This window comes from Nothobranchius furzeri, chromosome 2 (genome assembly GCF_043380555.1).
Source record: "Nothobranchius furzeri strain GRZ-AD chromosome 2, NfurGRZ-RIMD1, whole genome shotgun sequence".
Lineage (NCBI taxonomy): Eukaryota > Metazoa > Chordata > Actinopteri > Cyprinodontiformes > Nothobranchiidae > Nothobranchius > Nothobranchius furzeri.
Genome location: NC_091742.1, coordinates 61,483,103 through 61,504,476, shown reverse-complemented (window position 1 = coordinate 61,504,476; position 21,374 = coordinate 61,483,103). Strand labels below are relative to the sequence as shown.

Below are 21,374 nucleotides of genomic sequence, written 5' to 3'. Positions count from 1 at the left end.
ATGCACACCGATAAAAGCAAAGAAACCAGTTTGTCCACAAATGTTTTGAAAAAGTCAACTGAAACCCCATCTGGGCCTGGTGTCTTATCATTGTGCATGATCTTCATTGCACGTATAAGCTCATCTAACCTAAGAGGCGGATCTAACTACAAAGCTACATGTCCAAAAGAGTGTACAAAAGCAAATCCACTTGGGAGAGATTAGTCGTAGATCCAGAAGCATATAAAGTGGAATAACAATTCTCAAACACCTCATTCGCCTCCTTAGGATCAGAGACTAAATTGTTCTCTATTCTCTTGACCTGACATATGTTTACAATAATAGCTTACTGCCTATGTGTATATACATGTAACTTTATTATTATATTTCCTCAAATTATTCTCTTAAGAGTTGGTGAATTTCCTCAATCAGCAATCAATCAATCAATCAATCAATCAACCAATCAATCAACAAATCAATCAACCAATCAATCAACCAATCAATCAATCAATGACTCAATCAATCAACCAATCAATCAACCAATCAATCAATCAATCAATCAATCAATCAATCATCAATAATCAATAATCAATCAATCAATCAATCATCAATAATCAATCAATCAATCAAATCAAAGATACTTTATTAATCCCAGAGGGAAACTAGAGTTTCAGTACACACAATTCAGAGATCAGACATACATAGGCAAGACACATGACAAGAATTGGTGACTGTGGTCATTCACAACCCTGAGTCGTGCTACCTTAATAGAGATAAGAGGGTTACATGAGGATTGGTTCAGGTGGAGGGGAAAAAAGGCACTTCAGAGTTACCCTCTGCAAAAAAAACACCTCAGACAGACAGATATGCAACAGACTTCGGACAACACAACATAAGTGTCCACTAGGTGGGGTGGTAGGTTGGGACTATCCCCACTTCAGTTCCTGCAGCCACGATAGAAGCAGCGCATGTCACCTCAGTGTGGATAGTGGTGGGGGGGGGGGGAGCATCGAGGGTTGGAGGGTTGCAGTGACCCTGGATGCTTCAGCGGCCTTTCCGCAGTCCCGCCCAGGCTGGGAAAGGAGGTAGAGTTCAGTTGCTATAGCGACGGTACATTCCACATATCTTCTGAGGGGGAGTTTTCATTGGAGCCTTGCAGGCTCAGGGACGCCAGTTTCCAAATAGAAATTGTTTTGGGGCCAGACAGAGATAATTTCCTCTCTGTCTTACAGTTTGTTGGTCCTCAACCTCTCAAAATCCCAATAATAATGGGGATATCCCAATGTGGGATAAATAAATAAATTCTATTCTATTCTATTCTATTCTATTCTATTCTATATCAATCGAGAGGAAGCTTGAAGTTTCAATTGGAGGGTCAAGAGTCTACTCAGTTTATCTCCATACTCATAATGCGTTGTGTGTGCACGAAGTTACAGTCGTTCAGCATCTGCAGTAGAGAGTTAATCAAATTCGGTCTGCTAATTAAGTAACCTTTTATGTAAATTGGGAGTGGGATTAGTTGTTCTTGTCGATCGCAAATTTGTGTCATCAAATTTTGGAGTTTGGCGTTGTTATCTTTACTAGAATGGGCAGAGAAAGAAATTATTTGGCCGCGCACGTATGCTTTAAAAGTTTTCCATAAAAACGAGCTTGCGGTAATGTCATTGTCAGTAAATGTTATAAAGTTGTCGAATGTGGACTTCTACTAAAACGTTTGTCTGTGAAACTCAGATTATCAAATTTGGTGCAAACACATTGACCAAAAGAGCAGGAACATTATGCATGTTATCTACAACAATAGCCCTCCCTTTCCAAGTCAGAAAACTGATATCAGCGTCTCCTGAGGATTGATCCAAAGTAAACAAAGATGAAATGACAAAAATGCTGAAATCACCCTCCCCATCTCCATCCCCCCAAAGAAGACAAAAGCCCCTTTCAGAAGATACACATGCCGGCAAAGCAGCATAATACTGCTGCCATGGTGTGTCTTATGAACGCGCCATGGCGGCAAGGCGTCACAGGAATTTTGTGGCATTTGTGCCGCCAAGCTTGGTAGTAATATTGCTGCAACGCCGGACTTGTGAATGCATATTAGGCCTTGGTGCAAAAGAGGGAGGTGTCACGATCACATGGGGAGTTACTGCCAAGCTCCGGCCAGCAACCATATTGAAACTGAAAGTAAACACTGGCTGTAAGTTTCACTTTTGTAAACAGAATCAGCTGAGGTAATAAAATGGAGCGATGCAGCACTCCTGAAGCTCCTCTCTGTTAGAGATGGAGATCAGCTCACCAGAGACTGCACAGGGACTGTGGAGAAAAGACACCATTAGGAGTGGCTTGGTAAAAAACTTAATGAGCATGGCTTTGATCACAACAAAAATCAAATTATGTCTAAAATAAACAGAAATCCGCGGCAGCGCAAAGACCACCCCATACCGCCTTTATACCGCCACCTCGCAATCTTTTGTAAAAAAAGGACACGATTGCACAACATTACCACCTAACCCTAACCCTACCACCAATGTCTGACCACCTATAAACAATCTGAGGCTCCCCATTGCCGGCACGACGTTGTGGCAATTTGGCAGCGTTGTTTTCTAAAAGAGGCTATTTCAGAAAATAATAAAAAGGGTGCGTAATCACAGACAAGTACAAAACAAATCAACAACACCAAAGCAATTCTTAGGTAACAGCAAAGAAAAAAACATCAGCAAATAGTCCTCTGAAAAATAGCCATAAATTTTACTCACCACAATAGTTTTTTGATCTGAGACCAGCTTGGCTCCAGATAAAAGAACACCAACACAAACTGTGTCTCTATTTTGGAACCATCATTTTGAAATATTCCTCAGCGTCTCTTGGTGAGATGAAATCACGTTGCACTCCTTGGTACGTGATGCAAAGCTTAGCCAGATGAAAGACACCAAACCTGGCTTCTTCAATGCTTCGAAGTTGATGAAGAGTGTCGTTGAAAGCTGCACAAGCCCGGGCTATCTTGGCAGTGTGGTCAGGGAAGACAGAGATGTTGAGATTGCGTATCTGTAATTGTCGCAGCTCCCTGGCTTTCTGAAGAATCTTGGCAGTGTCCATGTAGTAATGTAACCGAACGATCATGACGGGGGTCGTTCCCCGGTGGCAGGTCTGAGAGCCAATGACAAATCTGTGCACCAGTGGTTCCTTCTCAAGGCGAAATGCCACCAGTAAGAGTGCAGGCGCTTCCGCAGCAGTTAAAATGTTGCCTTTCATCAGCCCGATGATGCTTATGTTATTACGGCGGGACCTGGATTCCAAATCCTTGCATTTGTTGTCCAACGCAGCCATCTCCTTTGACATGGCATCCATTTTAGCTAGGAGATAAACAGTATCATCCATACATGTGGAAAGAGACTGATCCATTTCTGCTACCTTGTCTTTAAGTCTCATAAAGTCCGCTCGCATGGCTGAAATATTCCAGGACAGGTCCGTTTTAGTGTCTGTATGTCAGACCTGATAGAAATGAGGTTCTCTGCAAGCGCCGCCGACAGCCCCCTCCCGAATGTTTTACCAGCTTTTCACAACACCATTAGTGTCCAAAGCTAATTCCAACAGGTTCCAGTCCAGAAGCGCAACAAAAATGCACCTAAAAACATCAAATACTCAGACTCTGCAGGAGCGACGGTTGATGCGACCTACGCCATCTGGCATCGAATCAGAAGTCATTACATCTAAATATATAATCTAAATATCAAATGAGGTCGTTTAAGCTAAACATTCAACTAATGTGCAAATTGAGAGTATTGTAAAATTTTACTCACCCTCCAAAACCGAGAGCAGGGTGGAGAGATCCCCTATCTAAGAACTCAAGAGTCCCTATAATACAATAATGGTAGTTTGAAGTCTTTCAACCATAGCTTTGTTATCAGTGTTCATGTCTGAGTTCTATCTTCTTACTGGACTCCATAAGCTAACCACCACAGGGACTCTGAGGCGTTAGATAAGGGATCTCTTCGCCCAGCTTCCGGTTTTGGTATGATGGTTCCATTTACGCTGGTCAGACTCTTGGATTTCGATAGTCTTGACCGCCACACCACTGATGCACAGTTTGTGAGTGAGTGTGTGTGTGTGTGCAGGTCTGAGGTGGGTGTGTCCGGGGAGAAGGGTCAGGTGTCCAGTGCTGCAGATGAGTGTCGCAGCTGCATCTCCAGTAGACTCCCCCAGACCCCCGAACAGTGAGTGACCACCTCCCAGCATGCATCATAAAACATTCTCCATGTTTAGCTCTCAGCTGTCATTCTGCTCACATTTAGTTCCAACCTCTTCCTGTCCCCTTCTTTTAAATGTCACCCGCAAAAACATACAACCCTTCCTTCCCTCCCTCTTTGTACCACCAGTGACGAACAGATCCCGGGTGCTCTTCTTGGCAGGAAGGACTTTTGGAGGAAAATGTTCAAGTCGCAGAGCGCCGCCAGTGACACCAGCAGCCAGTCGGAGCAAGACACCTCAGAGTGCACCACCGCTCACTCCGGCACCACTACAGACCGCCGCTCACGATCCAGATCCAGACGCATTTCACTACGCAAGAAACTGAAACTCCCAATAGGTGAATATTTAGACTGGTATTTCTACTTATGTTGATTAATTCTTCATAGTCAGCAACATTAAACATCCTCATGACCACATCTTGCCCTGACTTGTTGTGTATTCCTGCCTCCCAAGAGGTCAGGTCTCTTCATCACTTTGGTCTGTTCTGTGTTCCCCTCTTGTCCCTCAGCGTGCCGTGGGACCGCCCGCCTTCCACTCACTCGCTCTGTCCTGCGTATGTGGATATCAAAACCATCTTCATGCAGTATTTGTGTCCTGTCATGTTTGTTCACCCTGTGTGCATTCCCAGTTTTCGAGTTAGTGCCAGATGAAGTCTTTTAATCCGGTGGTCTTGTTTAAAAACTTTTTCTGCAAACCAACATCTTCATTTCAACAGGCATTGCTTGTAACCTTCTTTATTAATGTCTAATTGGTGTTTTTAACAGCAGAATTGTTAGTCTTGATTTAGGCAGAGTAAAAGAGTTGTTAACTCTTTATGATGAAAGTGACAATTTGATAGCTCGAAGCTTAAAATCTTGACTTGTAGCCCAAGGCCTGGAAAATACTTACTGATTAACGAAGCGTACATGTGTTTAACCCTCCCACTCTCTTCATGGGTGACCCCGCAAAGAAAGTTGACCATTGAGCAGGATTGATGTTTATCCCTTGAGGTCCACGTGGCAGGGGTGAGGTGGTGCTCACTCCTCACCCCTGCCACGGTTAAAAGGGCTGCCTCACCTAACTTGCGTTGCTTTGAAGCGTCGTTTGTGTGCGTCCCCTGAAATTGACGTTTGCGTGCTACAGTGGACAGGTAGGTGGAGTTGGCAAAACAAAGTGAGACACACACTCACCATGGTGACACTGTCTCTGGTTTAGACGTTGTTTGTTGCGTCTACGATACCGCTGCTGTCTTTTTCTGTGGTGATCTCAAAATTAACCAGTTACTGATCTTTTCTATGACACCATGTTTGTTTTGGTTATATTCTACAAGCTTGGGACTCTATATGGTCTGAGTGCTCTACTGTGCCCCCTAGTGAAACACTCCAATACTGTGTGCAGTGCAGCAGTATGTGAACAAAGCCTGCTGCTTGTGTCAATGCGAGGTTAAAAAGCAAGTATATTCCAGGCCTAAGCTTGAAAGAGTTTTTGAGTTGAAAAACTAACAACTAAAGATTAAAACGTATTATTTTGGTTAAGTTTGAAAAGTCCTAAAAGGGGAAAAGTCCTAAAAGCTCCCACTAACGCTCAATGGTTGGACCTTTAAAGTCCCTTTAAACAGTTACAGTAGATACAACAGTCACATTTTTATTGGAAAGCAGTTATTTTTTCTAGCTTCTATTAGAATAAGGAAAGTAAGTCAACAATAGAAATCAGAACCCGAGTTTTGCCAGATGGATCCAAACATTAGAAATTATTTTAATCTGAACTTAGACTGGAACGTCTCAAACTGTATCATGAGAAATTTTCATTTTTGAAAATTCTAACTATAAAATTAAACAAAAATCTACAAATCAGAGGCAACACCTTGGGTTGTTTTAAGGAACATAAATCCCATCAGGAAGATCACTTGATGTTTTGCCTGCCTTTATCATTTATGTTTCCTGACTCAACAGTTCATCGGTTTTAGTACTTAAAGTGACAGTGTGTAGTTTCCCTGGTGATAGGGGGCAGTACATACCTGAATCACCGCAAGCAAGCATTATTTTTGTGTTCAAATAAGACCTTACCAACAGATGGCTATTAGGGTCGAAAATCTCTGGGAGTGCAACCTCCAGCAAAATAACAAGAACATCAGATTCCCTTTCATCACTGGCAATGAGTGAAGAGGTAAATGTGTAAAACATCAATGTTTATTAATGCTAAAAGTTTTGTAACCATTTGTTACAAATGAGTAAATGCATTCTGCCCTCACAGACTTCTGTAGAAGGAAACATGGCATCCAATATGGCGTCGCCCCGAGTCTTAGACCCGCTCCATGTATGTTAGAACAGATTTTTACGGTTATATGTTATTAAACTGCCAATATTTTTCAACAACTGGGCCTCTTTTAATTAATTTACTACATTATTTCAATGAATATTTCCAGAGATTAGAGGTAAAACTACACATTGTCACTTTAATCTGGTGTTATACTATCAAACACAAAACGAAAGACTCAGCCATGGCTTTATAGATCAATACAGAAAGAGCTTTTGTTGTCTAATTTGTTTGTTTGTATCCTAAGAACTATGTTTGGTAACATGTGTCCTGTGTCTGACCCTGCATGCTCACTAAATGTTAGATGCATTCATAAATGTATGTATTCTATAATTTCAAGTGTTTTGGTTCCTGAATTTCCCAGGAAATTGGTTGAAACGTTCGTCCCTGTCTGGACTGACTGATGGTGTTGAGGACCTGCTGGATATCAGCTCAGTGGATCGACTCTCTTTCATCCGTCAGAGTTCAAAGGTCAGCTCCCATAACACACTGTGGAAAGGGTCTACAGAAACAATTGTGATGAATTGCAAACAGAACCAGAAAATGCCAGGAGAAATTTGGAAGGGGCTTGCCAGCTGCAGCATGAGATTGTATGATGCAGAAGAATGGTGTGGCATCACCCAGCTGCAGCGCTAGGAACGGGACAGGAGTGTGATCAAATGGAACGAAATAATCTGCACTTTTTCCCCATGTCTTTCAGCGGCAGGCCCCTAACTGAAAACATTTTCAAGGAACTTTGAAACTGGGATTTTCCAACCTGGTGGGGGGCAGAAAGGTTGAGAGACAGGCTGATGTGGCATTCTGCTAATTCCTGAAACAAGCACATCTGAGCTTTTCCCCCTTACAAGGCATTCATTCCTACTGGAGACCACCACAAATGTGTTGATTGAACAAGCATTCCACAACATTAAGTTACCTCTGTTTAGGTCTTCAGACCCGTAGAATAACTATGACTGAATCTATGATTTACTTTAATACCAGAAGCCATTATATCAGTGCTTCACAATTAGTGGGGTGTGCCCGATGCGCTCAAGGGTATGCCACAATAGCCTGGGTGTACTAATCAGACACCGGCTTATAATATGGCACTTTTGCAATGTTTGTTCCCAGCAGGTCACTGAGATCATGTGATCAAAGCCTGTTGGCTGTGCCTTGCACAAGGCTAAAAACCAGATGTCAAGGGACCTCTCAGCGGCAACACCAACAACTTTCCCCCTTCTTTGAAGGTGGCCAACTCGGTTGAGGTTTAAAAACAGTGAAAAACATATAGATTAAAAATAGCTTTTGCCTTAGCATTGTTTATTTACTTGTTTTTATTGTGATGTTCTCTTTTTCACCTTGTGACCTGGCTTGAAAGGTGGTCAAAAAATAATGTTTGACTCATATTGATATGTACCATAGTTTATTCCATAGCCATTTAGATGGCTGGCACCATTTATATCCATTCATGCTTTTGCGTTCACATGCTTTAGGTGAAGTTCACGAGCGCTGTGAAGCTATCTGAAGGGGCTGCTGTCGGGCCAGAGTATGGCCAAGACGAGGAGGAGAATTTCTTCAAGCGGCTCGGTAAATGGAGGTCTGGCAGGAGGAATCCATCCAAGCTTCACCACACAGAAGAGAAAGATGGTAGACCTCCCCCACGCCGGGGTGTCCCATGCTTCACTGTCCTTTTGTCTTCTCCTCTCTTTCTGTCCTTGCCTTTGTTTGTTGGTGTAGTGTGATGTCTCGTCTGACCAAGTCGTGGTGGCTTCTTCTTTTGTCCGTCACCCTTCATTTGTTACTGGAAAGCTGTCGGCCCAGAATGTAACCTGTTGTTTCGTTCATATTTGTAGATGCTACAAAAAGACATCCGAAAGTCACAAACAACAATGCAGTGATGGCACTTAAAAGCCAAATACACCATGAGTTAATTCTGAACAACACTGAATTCAGCAGGAGATTCCAATGAACAATTTCTTGCTTGGTGGACTTTGATCCAAACCATATGAATGAGTTTATCGCAAACATCATACACACTTTGGGTGCCTTGAACAGAAAAAAGAAAAATATAAATCAAATCTAATATAATTATTATTTGGGCACACTCTGGCCCACATTTCAGTCACATTTTGACCTTATTTGAGCTAAAAGGTCCAAAGCTGAATGCTAAGTGTCAGTCCAAATCATCGGTCCAAATGAACAATTAGGGATAGGGTTAGGGTTATGCTTCATTTGTATGGATTCTCGGTCATCCAGGGCATAAAAATTTTGAAGACTTGATAAAAAAAACAACTACAACTTTCCTGTTTTCCTTGAAGATGTTTTGCATCTCATCCAAAACCTTTCTTCAGTTCTGGAGAGCTGAAAAAGCTTCTCAGATGAGAAGTAAAATGTCTTCAATGAAAACAAGAAAAGTGCGATTGTTATTAACTCAACTTTCAAGATGGCCATGCCTCGTTGCCAAATAGCAATAAAAACAAAACAAAAAAGATTTGTTTGTCCAGAGATTTGCTGTTGCTATTTGCAAATTCACATCTGCAAAAATACAGATCTTCCATGTAGAAGTTTTCATTCCCAGAAATGTTGAATATACGGCCAAAGGTTTGTTTCAGCAGGTCACAGCTGAGCAAGAATTATTTATCTGTCTCAGCACTCAGACCGAAAAAACTTCAGAACTGTTAGTGTCTCAGTGCAATGTTTACATTGACTTTTTCAAAACTTTTTGGGCAGAATCCTATACGTCAAGAAAAAAACTAATTTTCAGCGCATTCAAAGCTCCATCCAAGGGTGGTCTCTAAAAACTGATTCTAAATTGTTGTCCTCTACAAACTAAGAAGGTTTGAGCAATGTTTTGTTTCCCAAATCCACATTTCCTCTTTCCAGCACGTCTTGTTCTTTTCAACATTGAACACACTCTTCTTTTTCGCTTTGCAGCGAAAAGAGAAGAAGGGCATTGTCTGACAATAGCTAGTATCTAGGAGACCATCTTTCTGCTGCCGAGCGATTTTCTGTGCTTCTACAAGCATGTCAGAGCTCCATCCATCTCTTCTGTGGTGACGTCTGGTGGTATTTTCCAGAGTTTTACAGTGAAGTACAAAACATTGTCGTCTGCATACAGCTTTACTTTGTGTGGCTAAGATTACACTTGCCATTTCTCTGATTTATTGGATCAACTATTGAGAAAGCAATAAAAACATTTGTCTGGAGGGTTAAGAGAGATCTCGATGATGAGCAGTAAATAAAAGTTAAAAACTCAAGTGTAAGCTTTGCCGTGGCTGTGTATCATCTCTCGCTCAGCCTCATTTGTTGGTTCTTTGGTGACATTTGTTAAATGTCCTGGATGTTGCTTCAAACAAAATCCAAGTTAAATCTTAACTGAGGTTTTTACTATAATCGCATGTTTTATTTATTTTTTAAATCAATTCACTTGCTCTGTTTTACCCCCTTTTTTCCATGTTATTTGTTATTATTCTCCAGGACCACATGGTTTTCAGGAACGACTTGCAGCCAGTCAGGAGGCAATGAAGAATAAAAACGTAGTGAATCTGGGTGCAATCCGACAAGGAATGAAGCGCTTCCAGTTTCTTCTCAACTGCTGTGAACCGGGAACCATCCCTGATGCGTCCATTCTAGCTGCTGCTTTAGATTTGGTACGCTCGACTTTGAAAACCTGCTTAAACAAGCTAGTCTGAGTGCTTTGACCATTCCGTGTTTACCTCCTGGCTCCGTTAGGAAGCACCGGTCGTGGCTCGGGCTTCCCTCTTCCTAGAATGTGCCAGATTTGTCCATCGCTGTAACCGCGGTAACTGGCCAGAGTGGATGAAGGGCCATCACGTGAACATCACCAAGAAAGGCCTGTCCAGGGGCCGCTCGCCAATAGTGGGCAACAAGAGGAATCAGAAGCTGCAGTGGAACGCAGCTAAACACTTCTGCCAGTGGGGGGATGTGGGTTAAACATGACACAAAGCCAACAAGATGGCTCTTTGTATCCCAGCCTAATTTAAACATATGCACGTTTTTATGTTTTAGGCAATTGGCACCAGGCTCAGCGAACTCTGTCACTCTGATAGTGAAAGCCCCGCAAACATCCTGGGTTATATTTATGATGAAGAAACCAAGCGAAGAATGAGGAAAGAAGATGAAGAGGAGGACTATTTAGATGATAGTGAGTCTGTGATGCTTTTTAAAAAATTATTTCTTCAACAATAAATTGGTCAAGGAGTTAATTTTGTGAAAATGAACACAAAACAATTTTAAAAAATCCAAGATTTTTTAAACCTAAGACACCATATTGGTCAAGTGGTTCCAGCTTGATGGTTTGGATCAATCTTAAAACTTAAAAGTCAAGATATTAATGAGAAATGGGAAGAAAAATCGTATTACAAATCTTTGAGATTGAGTAAAATTAGTCAAATTTGGAATCAGTGGAAAATTAGAAATTGGTAATCCTCGAAACTGAAATCAGTGCATCTGTTGTCAGATATTTGTTCCTGTCCTGTAGCTGATTCCAGCATACTGTTTCAAATGTACAGGGAGGTAAAAATATTGCTGAAAAGTTCTGTAGAATTTGGTTCACTAGATGGAAAACATCTAACCTTGTTGTTCTGTCTTATTTTATGTGTTTGTAACCTCAAAGACACGGTCAATCCTACCAAATGTGGCTGCCCCTTTGCCCTAAAGATGGCTGCCTGCCAGTTGTTGTTGGAAATCACCACATTCCTGCGAGAGACCTTCCCCTGCTTACCCCGTCCTCGCACTGAACCGCTCGTGGTCAGTTGTCAAATCTAGTCAGGTTGAGAAAACTAAAAAAAGAACCACGCGCATAATATAAACAGACTCAGCTGTGTTTGCTGTAGGATCTGGACAGCTGCCGTCTGCGTCTGGACCCCGAACTTGGTCGTCATCGCTACGAGAGGAAGATCAGCTTTGCCGGCATCCTCGATGACGAAGACGGGCATGACTCGCTGAACAGCAGCAGCCACACGCTGAAGTCTGACACTACCTGTGATGAGAAGAAGATCCAGGAGGTCCAGGGTGAGGCCTGCATTTGTAGCTTGGCCTGTTTCTTTTCATCATCTCTCTCCTTTGGCTCACTGGTCGTTTTTGATTGTAGATAATCTCTCCCCACTCCCCTGCTCCCCAGCACCCATTAGGAGGATCCGCATAGGAGGTTCCCGGCTGCTCCAGATCAAAGGAGCCCGCAGTTTTCGTGTGAAGAAAGGCGGCTCCCTGTCTTCGATTCGCCGGGCAGGGAGCCTGAAGAGCACTAAGCTGTCTCGGCAGGACTCCGAGTCGGAGAACGAAGAGGGGCTGCTGTCACAAACACAGAGCAGGGACACGGTAACGGACATCGGTAAGACATGAACGTTTTTTTGAAAAATGACTCAAGAATGTTATGAACTGGATTTCTTTCAAATAATAATCGCATCATGTTGAATAATATTTTTAGATTCACAAACTTCAAAACGTTGAAAAATTATGAAGATAATCTTACTCAATTACTTACATATTTCACATTTCAAGTGAGAATTACATAAAGTTGTCAAAAGCAGTCTGAAGTTATAATTATAATGCATCAAACTTATATAGCGCTTTTTAGGACACTCAAAGGCGCTTTCACACACTCTCACATTCACACACTGCCTGTGATGGTAAGCTACGTTGTAGCCACAGCCGCCCTGGGGCGGTCTGACAGAGGCGAGGCTGCCATTTGGTGCCGTCGGCCCTTCTGACCACCACCAACACAGGCAATTTGGGTGAAGTGTCTTGCCCAAGGACACAATAGCAGAATACCCCAGGCAGGAGCTGGAATCGAACCCATGACCCTCCGATCATGGGCCAACCTGCTCTACCAGCTGAGCTACTGCTGCCCCATTGACACTAAACATTGACACTGTTTAGGATAAGGCTCATCCAGGAAGTTTTCCACGCGGGGCCAGATGAGGGCCACAGATCATCTTGGGCTGGTTCAGCAAAAATCCAAATCTCGACAGAATTTCACCTGTTTAAATACATGATTCAAATGTATGTTTTTTTATAAACTGCAGCAAATGAGTAAAGAAGTCACGTAATTGTGTGTCTTACGTATTCAATCTGTGAAAGAATATACAACAATTTTTAAATTATTTTTTATAATGTATAATTGTCCTTTTGAGCAGTTTCATTGTGTGTTTTCATGTTAAATGTTTTTCAGGAAGCCCATTCAGCACCAGTGAACCCAGTATCGAGCCCGAGGGTCAGAGTTCAGGAGGAACTGAGGACAACTACCACCGCAACATGTCCTGGCTCCACGTACGTCTCGTTGTGTCCTGACGGTGTTTCTCTCTGTTCTAGTTTCAAACTGACTTCTCTTTGTTGTCTCTGTTGCAGATTATGATTCTGCTGTGCAACCAGCAGAGTTTCATCTGCACACACATAGACTTCTGCCACCCGCGCTGCTACCAGCACCACGGTCGCTCCTGTGCTCGCCTGGTCCGCGCCATAAAACTTGTGTACGGCGAGTCGGTGGACAGTCTAAGAGACGACAGCGGTGCTGCTCACACTGGAGGCCGGGCAAAGAAAAACAAAGAGGTGCTTTATTAAAAATAAACATTATAGTCATTTTAATTTAGGGGAGACGAAAGCAATTATGTGTTGTTTTTGTCTTTTCAGTGTTCAGACAAGTCGTGCTTGAGAACACCATCCATGAAGAGAAAACCCAACGACAACAGCACAGAAGGGAAAAAGGACACCGGCATGCTCAAGTACATCCGTAACCAGGTGAACCAGGTTTCCACCAACCTTATTTAAAGTATCACAGTTTCCTGCTCCTCCACCCTGTAAATTGAAAGTGGACTTACAACAGTCGTAAACAACTCTGCAGCAGCCTGCTGTAGCTAGCGCTAACAACAAGCTAACACCAACATGAGCCGACTAATACTATACAATAAACCACAAAGTAAAAAGATCCACACTGTTGGACAAAAACTATAATTACTTACAAGTCCAGTAGCAACAAAGCCAGGTCACCATTAGTCTGTAATTTTGTAGCCTCCTTTAGCTCCTTCATAAAACTTTTCCCCCAAAGACATTACTCTTATACGTTTACTTCCAGGTTTTGCCAAGATGCCAGCAGAAACAGCAAACTTTTTCTTCTTGTGCTTTTTACTGACGATCATCAAACTCAAAAAGCTAACTGCTAGCATTGCAGCTAACAGCTATAAAGCTGGTCAAAAGCTCCCCCTATAGAGCACCTAACCCTACATAAAATTGTTGTTTTTGGTCAGAGTGGTGTCAAATATAAAACTGGTTTGTAACTCAACAATTACTGAGATCAAAGTTAAAGCTCTTAGCATCGTCGACGTGTGCTCTTGGGGAAATGCGCAGACTGATTACTACGTCACAGGCTGTTTACCTAAAAAGACGTGCTATCTCCGGAAGTTGTTCATTTACTGCTTGTTGTATGTTTACCTGACAATTAGCTTGTAAATGGCTTGTAAAATATCGTTATTGTACTGTAAACAAGAAATTTCTCCCACTGTTTACCATCATTCACTGAATCACGACAAACATGGTCTTTTTCATGAATAAAACACAACACTGTACATTTTCGCAAATTAATATACTGCAGTTTTGTGTTTTTGAGTATATCACCAACTTAAAAGAAACCATGCTTAATAAGCGTGTTACTATACTATAAACAATAGTGAACCTGTCGTAACACGCTGCGGTAGGAATATTCAATGAGAAAGCATGGATAGTCAGAACACTGGGGTAAGTTTATGACAGCAGCCGCTTGTCTTAGGCTTAGTTTTTAGTTCTTATCCAACTCTCAATAGGTTTGCTGTCAGGGAGTGAGAGAGACAGGTGTGTGGTTGCCATGGTGGCCTTTATGAGCCACTGGTGATTACCCTAGAACCTAATTAGCAGCAGCTTTTATGTGTTATCTTCTAAAATGTTCTATATATGTTCTCTTTTAATATCTGCCTCATAAAAACATCATTTTGCTGTGTATTTTGTTTCAGGTAATGAGTTTGTCCCCAGCTCCTCTGTCCCTGCTCATCAAAGCTGCTCCCATCCTCACGGATGGCATGTACGGAGACATCCAGCCTGCTGCCTGGGAACTCCTGCTCAGCGTGGATGAACATATGGCAGCTGCAGCTGGTGAGTCAAGCTGAACATCACTGGGTAGACTTTGAAGGTTATAACCCTTCCATGTTTCCCCAAATTATACTTTTTTCTCTCCTTTTGGTTTATATGTTCTACTATTTCTTATTTTTCCTTTTCTCTGACCTTTCCGATTCTCCTCACAGCCGCCATGTTCCTTCTCTGTGCGGTAAAGGTTCCTGACGCGGTGACCGAAATGATGACGGCAGAGTTCCAGCACCAGGAGGCCTGCCAGCGCATTAACTCCATCCTGAAGTTCTACACCTTGTGGCGTTTCCGCTACCAGGTGTGGCCCCGCATGGAGGAGGGGGCCCAGCAGATTTTTAAGGTATTGTGAATAAATTAGGATTAATCCTGCTTTGTTTCTAGTCCTCATTGTTCGACTTGAAATGATTTCCGTGGCACATTTTCAGATTCCTCCACCCAGCATCAACTTCACACTGCCATCTCCCATCCTGGGAATGCCTTGTGTCCCCATATTCGACCCTCCCTGGGTGCCGCAGACAACCGGCAGCGTCCAAGACCCGATCAACGAAGACCAGTCTGTAAGTCTGAGCTCCCGCTCCAGCCCGGAGCCCCTTTTGACTTTTTTGTAAACGGTCAGAATTTGGTAGCTCATGCATCTACTTGTGGATGTGAAGTTTAAAAGTAAATTACCCCAAAATTGAAGTTGCACAACACATTTCTTACGACGATGTAAAAGGGCTAGCATAGTAGAAACAAAAGAGTAAAGGGAGCATTAACAAGAGGTGAGAATCCAAGAAAAATTGTAGGAATCAGAAGATTAATGTCACATTGCAACAAGATTTTAGATAGTCTGAGATCTTTGAACATTCTAAATTAGCATTTTTTTTTATTTGTCAGTGGCATTCATTTAGAATCATTTTCACTGATATTGTAAATTCAAAAATTTGCAAGAAAAATAGTCAACCTCCAGGATAAAATTTACCAAGAAAACAACTCTGCTGTTAGTTGACTTTGTTAGATTTCAAATTTGTGAGAAAAGCCTGAATTCTGACGGTAAAGTTGAAATTTAGAAGTTCATATGAAAAGTTGTAAGAATATCTGCATATTCTCCAAATTGTGATTGGTACATTTTAAGAGTATTATTGTAATAAATAAATAAATTGGAGTTTGGAGCCGTCTTGTGGCAGGCTGCAGGTTATGTTTTAGGCCACGCCCCCTTTTTGTAAGTGGGACTTTTCTCGACTATAAAATAAAAAAGCAACTCAGGTTTGCTGCTGAGGGGGTCATGGTCTGTTGCTTTTTTTTATTGGTGGTTCAACGAGAACAAACCAGAAGCCTTTTATTTTCAAAGGTCCTCAGGTGTGAGAAAAACAAATTCCAAGCACAGAATGCATCTTCACCTGGATGTTTATTTTTTAAGCTTAATTTGTGTAACAATTTGGATCCCCCCTAAAGTGCAATTCTGTTTTTGTATTTTCTTTCTTTTGTTTAAATTCATGAAATCTTTAATTACGGGGGTTAGGGTTAGGGTCCACTCAAAATTTTCTAAGGATGATGCGTTTTTCTGGTAAATTTAAGAATTTATTTTCATTTTGATTTTTTTTTCTCACAGGTTACAAAATTATTCTCAAAATTTCTCAAAATTTTCTCAGAATTTTAACCCCAGGTCTTTTTTTCTTTCTTTTTAATTGATTCTTTGGCCCTAATACGCCATCATATGTATCCTGATGTCTCCTTTCACACAATTTTGCCTTTTTTTTACCCCTCCAAATCACAAGTATTAATGTTTGAACATGTCCTATATCTTTGTTTTTAGTACCCCACATTAATTCAGTCAGTCCATACCATAGTAAGTTAATATTTCTGTCCAGATGTTTGTGCTGATGCATCTTGTTAACTCCGACTGGTGACGACGGAGGAGAAAACATCTTTGTATCTGACACTTTCTATGGATGCTGCATCTTGATCAGATTCAAAAATCTTCCACCATTTGCTTTGCCAAAAAAAGAGAGAGAGAACGGAAAATGACAACAGCATGCATCGAGCATACAGACATGTTGATGTGCTGTTGATGCATGGTCATTAGAAGAGAATTACTTTGCTGTGAATGTTTTTCATATCATGCCGGCAGTAATTAAATGTGTGTGTGTGCACTTTGTGTGAGAGCTGTGAAGCATTTACTGTACACGAGATACAGTAAATTCTCCAAATTCCAGTCCGAAAACATGTATTTGTGTCCTGATTGACCCTATTTGACACCTGAACAGGAGGACATTCGAGCATGAGACCAAAGCGCTGGATGAGAGTTACTGTATTAACGTGTTGTCCAGCCCATCTGAGATAAAACGCTCCACGGGTGTAGCCTGTAACTTTCCTGAAACATTTGGACTCACTCTGGATGCGTCTTGTTTTTGTTTCCTTGTCAGAAATCCTTCTCTGCGCGGGCAGTGTCGCGATCCCACCAGCGGGCCGAACACATCCTGAAGAACCTGCAGCAGGAGGAGGAAAAGAGACGTCTGGGCCGCGAGGCGAGCATCATCACGGCCATCCCGGTGGCACAGGAGGCCTGCTACGAGCCCACGTGCAGCCCTCCGCCCGAACAGGAAGAGGAAGGTGGGACTGATGGTGTTTTGACACCCTTAATACTTCAGATGCAAGATACTCTGAGGCCTGCTTATTGAAATTCAAGAATGACAATACTTTAGCAGCACAGGTCAAAGCAGATTAGCATCATTGTTACAAATTAACATCAAACCCTTAAAGCATCCAGAGTATCAGGATTAGTACCTTCTTATACAATTCTACTGCCCTTTGGTAGAGGATCCACAGGTGTCAGAAGTCACATTTATTTCTTTATTACTGTTACATTCTTATGGAATCACACAATAAATCAAAACTAATCATTATTTAGTCATAGCCTCCTGAAACCATGCATAAACCACCGTAAAGAGGATAGTTGCCTCTTGCTTTATATTGTTTTATTTTATTTTTTTAAAGGGACATTATGGAAGTTTGACAGCCAAAACATGTATAGAAATAATAAATTTCTTCTTCATACATTCTCCTGCAATGCCCAGGTCCTGTAGAATGAGCCCTGGCATTTTTACTGTGATTGCCTGTTTTTCTGTAAAATCACAGAAAAAGAGAGCTGCTCGGGTCGAGCAGGCTGCTTCATGCGCGTTCACGCTCAGGCATAGCCCGTAGCATTTGCTATCAGTAGCTTTAGCAGCAGAGAGAGAGGTAGTGCAAACTCAGCAACTTTGTCGCTGTTCCTAACGCCTAGTGATGAACCTAGCTACATTTCTGAAGACCCTTAGCTACTTTCTGTAAAACTTTCTTCTAGATATTTCCTGCAAATTAGCAACAAAATAGCCATTTTCGCTTTGAACCGTTCTTTGGTTTGATGTTGTTTCAGGTGTCCTCAAGGATATAAAAGTTACAGATACAGTAACTGTTACTAGAGTGTAGCTCATCTTGTAAGATGTCTGACTCACATGCAGAAGACCTGAGTTTGGCATGTCCCTCCTACCACTTTTTCTAAAGTCAATTTTTGTCCCCTGCACTTTTTACCATCCAAAAACAATATTACGCTATAGACTGGTTGAGCACTAGGACCAAGAGTTCAGCTAAAATCTGATGTAAATGAGCTCTGTTGATCAGATATTTAAAATAAGTGTAAAATGGTGACAATGAGTAAGAATGAAAAGGACTTATGAGGTCAAAAACAATTAAAGTTTAATTGAATTTTTTGTTGTACTGCCACCTGTGTACTTCAAATTCCTGACATTGCATAAGAGAGCTTCTATGCTGTAGTTTTATACATAATTTTGAATACTTATAGTAGAGTCCCCCCCCACCCCCACCCCCACCCCCGCATCCCCGTCCTCATGCTGGTTGTGACCCTAAAGACAAAACTATGTCCATGCAATCAGCCGTTAAAGGTCTGATGTTATTCTCACCATCATTATGTGTAATTTATGATAGCGCTAACAAATGCTCCACATGGACATTTTGACTTCCAGTTTTGTCTTATAGAGATTAACTGTCAGTGGCGGCTCCAGAAATGTTTTTCTGCAGGTGCTATGAAGGAGCTAGTCTTTTTATTGAGGGTGCTATGAAGGAAGTGGTCATGCGTACCTATTGTTCTCTAAAACACCTTCAACACTAGCAGATACACATGCGTGCACAGAACCTCAACAACACCTGAAACAATCATTAATATACATCATAAACATGTGAACCATCGCTGACTTTTCCATGAAATCATAAACACATACAGCCACACAGAAAACCATCTATAGTGTTGCAAGGTTAGCTAACGTTAGTGTTAGCATTTCCAGCGGCAAAACCCTCGACTGCTGCGGCGGTTGAGGGTTGACTCTCTTCATCCAGATCCGTAGGTTTTTGTGGGTCTGAGATCACTTCCAAACATTCATTCGTCACTGACTGAACCTGTGGAAATTTGGGCAACAAAAACCGATCCATTTTACCACTAGCTCTACCTTTCACTCGTTCACAGGTGGAACATGAGGTCAAAGGTTAACTTCAATTTCCTGTTTTGGTTTAAGTTTTTACTATCTATATGATAATTTACTGATTATTTTTGTTTTGTATGTTAAATATTATCACATCCACACGGTAAATTAAAATTAAATTGTAAAAAAATAAAATCTGATATTTACTTGGGGGTGCAGTGACTAATCCAGGGGTAGCTATAGACCCCCCCCCACCCCACCCCCACCCCCCCGGGTGCCGCCACTGCGGTCTTTACTTAAAATAATTCTGTTACTGATAACTCTTTGATGTTTACTGAACTCAACCAGCATTAGGGTCGGGAGAAAATCTGTACTTCTTTTGGCCTTCAGAATCAAAACAAATTCATGTTTTATATTGACCTTTTGTGGTTTCATCTCTTTATCCTGCCAGCAGAAGAAGTGGTGAACCTGGCATCACGCCGCCTATCTGTCAGCCCATCCTGCGCCTCCAGTAACTCCCATAGGAATTATTCTTTCCGTCGTGGTTCTGTTTGGTCCATTCGCTCACTGGCAAGTGCAGAAGGTATGAAATCCATTCAGTTCTGTACTCTGTGTTCTGTTTTTATTTAAAACTTGAGCTCAACTTGCTGTAATTAAATTTACAGATGAGGAGAACACAACAGAACACACTCCTACTCACCACATGCTGCAGCCACCTCAGTCTGTCTTCCCAGCATGCATCTGTGCAGCAGTCCTGCCGATAGTGCACCTGATGGAAGACGGTGAAGTGAGAGAGGATGGCGTAGCCGGTAGGCGCACAAACATGACCTGACTTAAAATTTCAAGCCATATTTCAAACTCATGAACATAGTAATGAGTGTTTTTGAGAAGAAATAAATTCTGGAATGTTCCCTCAGTGAGTGCTGTCGCCCAGCAAATCCTGTGGAATTGCCTGATTGAAGATCCAGCTCTGGTTCTCCGTCACTTCCTGGAAAAACTCACTGTGAGCAACAGACAGGTGGGTAAGCATTATAACACACCAACAAAAAAAAACTATTGGCCCATTATGAAGTGTATTCCTAAGCTAAATTATAAATAATTACTATTTTTACAAGCTTCATGAACCGCCTCTGTTTGAAGCAGAGCCGTGTCCAGGACTTTTAAAATGGGGTGGCCCATGTGGGGCACTTGTTTATGCATGGGTGGCACCAATGGTTATGCTTATTTATTAATTAACACAAATTGTTTATTTATTTATTTACTTTCTAGTGAACTTTGGAGTTTCACATTGCGCAATCACCATTTTTTTCTATTCATCTTCTAGTTTTGTGGTGGTTAGCAAGTCACCTCTTGTTGCATTATTGCCACCAACTGGAGTTGAGTGGGACTCTAAATATTATTTATGTGAATATGAAAAAATAATAAATAATAATACTACAGAAATGTTCTGTAGGGCTGGGCTAGAAGACAATGTTAAAGGTGCATGCAACCACACACTATTTTTGGAGTTTACAACTCAAGCCTTTTGTCGACAATGTAAAGTCAATTTAAACTGGAACTTAGTAGGGTGGCACCTGGGGGTGGCCAATCAGATTCTAAGGGTGGCATGTGCTACCCCAGGCCACTCCCTGGACACTCCCCTGGTTTGAAGAAACAGTTTACACAGCTGACAGCAAGTCTGAATGCAGCTAGGACAAAAGTGGACTGTTGTTGTCTCAGTTCACAATGATGCGTGCGACTGTTGTTTTGTAAATCTTTAAACTGACTTCAAATTTCAGGTTCTAGTTATTTAATTTCATGGTTATGTATAATTACAGCATTAACATCACCATCATCAGTAAAATGTAGCACTTTTGGTGCACAGAGGATTAATGTAAATTTCATATTTTTTAAGCCAAAAGAATCATAAAATGTAAAAATATATGGAAAGGAAAACCATTTTTTTTAAGAGTTTTAGTAGAAAACGTCTAAAAGGTGCATGTGTAATGACATTTTTTGTCTTTAAATGAAATTTCACATTAAGTGTTATTTTTTAATTAAAAAAAATTAAGCCTTTCCTGCTGGACTTGACCCCTGCGCCTACCAGAAGTTCCACAGTTAGCTGTTGAATTTGATGTTTACTCTCGTAACAAATTACTGCATCGATTGTCAATAATTTTAAGAAGTTATATGAAAAAAAACAAGAACTGCTGTAAAATGTAGAAAATTAAAGTCGTTTTAAGACGATACCTTTACACTTTGCTCTTACATAGTTTATATTAGCCAGTAGCACACAAAGGCACTATACAAGTT

The 21,374-nt window shown here is 41.5% G+C and overlaps 1 protein-coding gene across 21 annotated transcripts in view; it reads left to right on the top strand.

Moving 5' to 3' along the window:
• LOC107377232 (unc-80 homolog, NALCN channel complex subunit) overlaps positions 1 to 21,374 on the top strand; it is an 84,795-nt gene that overhangs the window by 29,133 nt on the left and 34,288 nt on the right. For 9 of the 21 annotated variants that reach the window (XM_070547178.1, XM_070547159.1, XM_070547166.1 and 6 more), the window contains 20 exons: positions 4,089 to 4,187; positions 4,350 to 4,558; positions 6,881 to 6,987; positions 7,989 to 8,142; positions 9,973 to 10,145; positions 10,228 to 10,440; positions 10,525 to 10,660; positions 11,132 to 11,265; positions 11,352 to 11,529; positions 11,609 to 11,848; positions 12,689 to 12,786; positions 12,865 to 13,065; positions 13,147 to 13,254; positions 14,499 to 14,637; positions 14,787 to 14,968; positions 15,054 to 15,185; positions 17,034 to 17,220; positions 19,534 to 19,665; positions 19,748 to 19,891; positions 20,000 to 20,100. In XM_070547178.1, the coding sequence (XP_070403279.1) occupies positions 4,089 to 4,187; positions 4,350 to 4,558; positions 6,881 to 6,987; positions 7,989 to 8,142; positions 9,973 to 10,145; positions 10,228 to 10,440; positions 10,525 to 10,660; positions 11,132 to 11,265; positions 11,352 to 11,529; positions 11,609 to 11,848; positions 12,689 to 12,786; positions 12,865 to 13,065; positions 13,147 to 13,254; positions 14,499 to 14,637; positions 14,787 to 14,968; positions 15,054 to 15,185; positions 17,034 to 17,220; positions 19,534 to 19,665; positions 19,748 to 19,891; positions 20,000 to 20,100 (3,067 nt within the window). The remainder of the gene's footprint in view (positions 1 to 4,088; positions 4,188 to 4,349; positions 4,559 to 6,880; positions 6,988 to 7,988; positions 8,143 to 9,972; positions 10,146 to 10,227; positions 10,441 to 10,524; positions 10,661 to 11,131; positions 11,266 to 11,351; positions 11,530 to 11,608; positions 11,849 to 12,688; positions 12,787 to 12,864; positions 13,066 to 13,146; positions 13,255 to 14,498; positions 14,638 to 14,786; positions 14,969 to 15,053; positions 15,186 to 17,033; positions 17,221 to 19,533; positions 19,666 to 19,747; positions 19,892 to 19,999; positions 20,101 to 21,374) is intronic. The other 12 variants (XM_015946730.3, XM_070547172.1, XM_015946728.3 and 9 more) reach the window with 9 other exon arrangements.